Consider the following 3,852-nt stretch of genomic DNA (forward strand, 5'->3'; position numbering starts at 1 on the left):
CCGGACGGGAGGCGAGGCGGCGGGATTCGCACGCCGGAAGGAAGTCCCAGGGGGCTTGACGGGGGGCCCCGAGTCCAGCCCGAGATCGCCCCGGGTGGGCAGTCCTCTCCGCCCATCGGCATCTGGGGCGCCACAGGGCGGCGGGGCAGGACCAAGCAGGGGGACAAAAAAGAGGACAGCGCGGGGCCAGACACCGGGGCTGGGCCGCGGTGCATGCAGGCCAGAGGACCCCCCCCTGGGCGGGGGAACGGGGAAAGGGCAGTGGCGCCATGAGGCGGTGTGCCAAATTCATGGGCGCTGCCGGAAATCTGATCGCCGGGGACCGCCGCTGTGGCGCTACGGGAGTGTGCACACGTGCATTCCGCATGGTATCACGTTACAGATCAGCGGCTCGACACACGCCCGAGCGCATCGTTGCCTGAGCACACAGGGGGGGGGGGGGATAAGACCCGCTGCGTCCCCCCCCCCCCTCGCCGGCGGCGTGCTAGCCAGCCAGGGTGGTGGCGGCCTGGCGGCCTCCCGCCGGTGAGTGCGTCCGGATTTCCGGAATAAACAACCGCCCGGGGCGGGAAGTGGCCGGGGGTCCCGGTCTTCTCGGGCGGGGGCCGGGGGGGGGGGGGAAATTCACGGGCTTGAGCCTGGGCAAAGGACGCGGGGCGCCCGGGCTGACACGGGCGGTGGCCCGGCCGCCGGGGGCGCGCCAGGGCATCACTTCCTCCCACTCTCCCCCCGGGGGACCGACCAACTCCAGGGCCGAAATACCGCCACACCCGCAAGGCGTTAAAATCCTCATGTGCGTGGGGGGGGGGGGGGGGCCTGATCCACAATTATGAAGCCCCCCATCCCCTGCGCGGCTGTGCCCTGTCCCCTGCCGGGGAACTGCGCGAGGGGGTGGGCTGGGGCGTGAAAGGATGGACCAGCCAGACCGGTGTGCTCCCTGTGCTGGCTCTGGCGGGGAGGGCCGGGGCGCCCATCTGTCCCGAGTGCGCGGATGCGCTCGTTGACAGGGCCATTTTTCCTTCCGCCTCTTTGCCCACGTTGGGGGTCATGCCCGATGTGTTGGGCGCGGGAGGGGGGGGGGGAGGGGGGGGCGCCGGGGGGGCGGGTGCCGAGTGGGCACAGCCTCAGGCAGGGGCCAGGGGGGGGGGGGGGGGGGGGCCAGGGCCATTTGGCGGCCCACCGCGCGGCCCGGCCGACCCCCGGGAAGCGCTCACCCACACACCCCACAGGCGCGCCCCCACACTCGCCTCTCCCCTCCCCCCTTCTCCCCTCCCCCTCCTCAATCGACACAAGCAGCATGGACTCCATCCACAAGGGCTGGTTCAGCGAGCGCGGCGAGCTTTGGCCCGGTCAGGTGCGCATCCATGGCCCGGCATCCGCCCACCCATTTTCTCCCGCCCCCCTCCGCACATACCTAACACCATGCCTCCCCTTGCCGTGACCGCGTCGGGCCGCGCAGGCCCTCTCCCTCGAGATCGAGGAGGTCCTGCACGATGTCAAGAGCAAGTACCAGCACATCACCATCTACCAGACCAAGACCTGGGGTCGCATGATGACCATCGATGGCAACATCCAGGTATGTCCCTGTCGCCGGTTGACCCCCCCCCGCCCTGTCTCCCCTTGCCGCTGTTGTTTCCCCCCCCCCCCCCCCTCGCACCCCTCGCAGCCCAACACACGCACGCGCGCGCATTGACCCTCGAAATAGGTGACCGAGCGTGACGAGTTCTCCTACCAGGAGATGATGGCCCATGTGCCGATGTTCCTGCACCCCTCGCCCAAGCGCGTGCTGGTCATCGGCGGCGGCGATGGCGGCGTCCTGCGAGAGATCGTCAAGCACCCGGAGGTGGAGCAGGTGACCATCTGCGAGATTGACGACGTGGTGATCGACACCTGCAAGCGCTTCCTGCCCTCGCTGGCGTGCGGCTTTGACCACCCGAAGGTCCGCGTGGAGATCGGCGATGGGTTCCAGTTCCTGCGCAACCACCCGAACTCCTTCGACGTCATTGTCACCGATGCCCCGGACCCCATCGGCCCCGGGGTGTCGCTCTTCCAGCGGGACTTCTTCGCCCTGATCCACTCGGCCCTGCGTGAGGGCGGTGTCGTGTGCCAGCAGGCCGAGAGCATTTGGCTGGACCTGCCCCTGATCCGGGACATCGTCGGCTACTGCGCGGCCCTCTTCCCGGCCGTCAACTACGGCATTGTCCAGATCCCCACCTACCCGTGCGGGTCCATCGGCCTGCTGGTGTGCTCCAAGACCCCGGGGGCCGATGTGACGGTGGCCGCCCGCGCGCCGACCCCCGAGCAGCAGGCCCTCCTGCGCTACTACAACCACCCGGTCCACGCCGGTGCCTTTGCCATTCCGCAGTTTGCTCGCGTCGCTGTCGACGAGGCCATCGCCCATGGTCGCTCGGTCGGCACCGATGGCATCAAGGTGGCCGAGGAGAAGTCCTCCTGAGACGTGTCCCATCCGCCCGCCCCATTTGTCCCCCTTGGGGGGGGGCCTGCAGCCGCGCGGTGCCCATGATAAACCTCCTGTCTCTCTTGATTCGCGCGTTGATGGGCTTTTGGCTTGTCCGTATGCACTCTGGGGCGCTGCATCGCCGGAGGGCCGGGAGAGGAGAGGAACACAGACGGAAGCCAAGCGCGCTGGGGTATGCACTGGCATCCGCGTGCCAAGAGCCTAATGGCCATGGGGGGAAGGAGCGGGAGGGGGGGGGGGACAAGAACGCCTCCGGCGTAGCCCTTGGGGATGTTTGTCTCCACCCGCGGGCGAGACGCCCCCGCCCGCCGATTGGGGAAGGTGTTGGTTCGGATCCTGCGGGCCTTGGGTTGGCAGGATGATATTTAAGCCCATGAGTAGTGGTCCCTCCTAACCAACCATAGCTCAATTGGTAGAGCATCAGACTGTAGCGGTAACAAGCAATTATCTGAGGGTCGCTGGTTCGATTCCGGCTGGTTGGACTTCTTTTTGAACACCCCGCCGCTCACTTTTTCCGGGATGCCTGGGCCGCCTTTCCTTCTTTTTTTTTCCGCCCCTGTTCACCCGCTGCTTCCATTGCTTCGGAGGCGAGGCTTGTCGCCGGAGAATGGGAACCCGAGCACACACGCGTACCCACGCATGCACGCATGCACGCGTACACATACACGCCTGCACATGCACGCGCGCACGATACACTCGGTGAGGGAAGCAACGTCGCCAAGGCCCCACCTCTCGCGCTAGGCGCCTTCCCAGCACCACAGACCCGGTCACTGAAGCAAGGATACACACAGCAAGAGAGGGAGAGAGAGAGAGAGAGAGAGACCCACGTAGAAAGAGGGAGGTAGGACAAAAGGCATGCGTGTATATGTGTATATGTATGAATGCATCTACGCATGAACAGAAGGGGGTGGGAGAGAGGGAGAGGGGATAAGGGACACCCACATGCATGCACAAGAGAGGAAAGACGAGGAGTAGGAAGCGGAGGAGCATGAGGCGCGATGTCAACGTGTGGGGCAAATCACGGGGAAGGAAACAAGACAGGAAGGATGAACTGGGACCGGGAAGAGGAGAGGGAGCCGGCGCAGGAGGGGACAGGAGACTACCGAGGCTTGAGATGATGACAATGCCTCCTGACAGGCACACGGGGCCACACCTTGGCCCTGGCTTCGCCCCTCCCTCGGGCCCATTTTCTCGGCCTCCTGGGGTGCGCCTTTCTTAGCAGCCCCCTTCCTGTCCCAGAGTATGGGGGGGGGGGGAATGGGGGCTGCACGCGCATGCACATGCGCGCATGTCTGCGCCACATGCCGCCCAAGCGTCGCTACCCGCCCCCGCGCCATCGTGCCCTCTTGTGTACAACATACGGGGGGGGGGGG

The 3,852-nt window shown here is 66.6% G+C and overlaps 2 protein-coding genes and 1 non-coding gene across 3 annotated transcripts in view; 2 read left to right on the forward strand and 1 right to left on the reverse strand.

Annotated features, from left to right (window-relative positions):
• The window catches only part of H696_02689 (hypothetical protein), a gene marked incomplete at both ends in the record, with an annotated part of 4,396 nt that extends 4,274 nt beyond the window's left edge, over nt 1-122 (reverse strand). Inside the window, one exon of the mRNA XM_009496602.1 lies at nt 33-122. Coding sequence (XP_009494877.1) covers nt 33-122 — 90 coding nt within the window. The remainder of the gene's footprint in view (nt 1-32) is intronic.
• A 1,035-nt stretch (nt 123-1,157) lies between these two features.
• On the forward strand, nt 1,158-2,541 carry H696_02690 (spermidine synthase). The gene is made up of 3 exons (XM_009496603.1): nt 1,158-1,354; nt 1,460-1,576; nt 1,706-2,541. Exons 1-3 carry the CDS (start codon nt 1,298-1,300, stop codon nt 2,453-2,455), a joined length of 924 nt encoding a protein of 307 aa, XP_009494878.1. The 5' UTR covers nt 1,158-1,297; the 3' UTR covers nt 2,456-2,541.
• Nucleotides 2,542-2,873: 332 nt separating this feature from the next.
• On the forward strand, nt 2,874-2,961 carry H696_02691. Its single transcript has one exon. It is a non-coding gene; the product is annotated as a tRNA-Tyr (tRNA).
• Nucleotides 2,962-3,852: the final 891 nt, after the last annotated feature.

Source organism: Fonticula alba, assembly GCF_000388065.1.
Source record: "Fonticula alba strain ATCC 38817 unplaced genomic scaffold supercont2.4, whole genome shotgun sequence".
NCBI classification, from domain to species: domain Eukaryota; order Rotosphaerida; family Fonticulaceae; genus Fonticula; species Fonticula alba.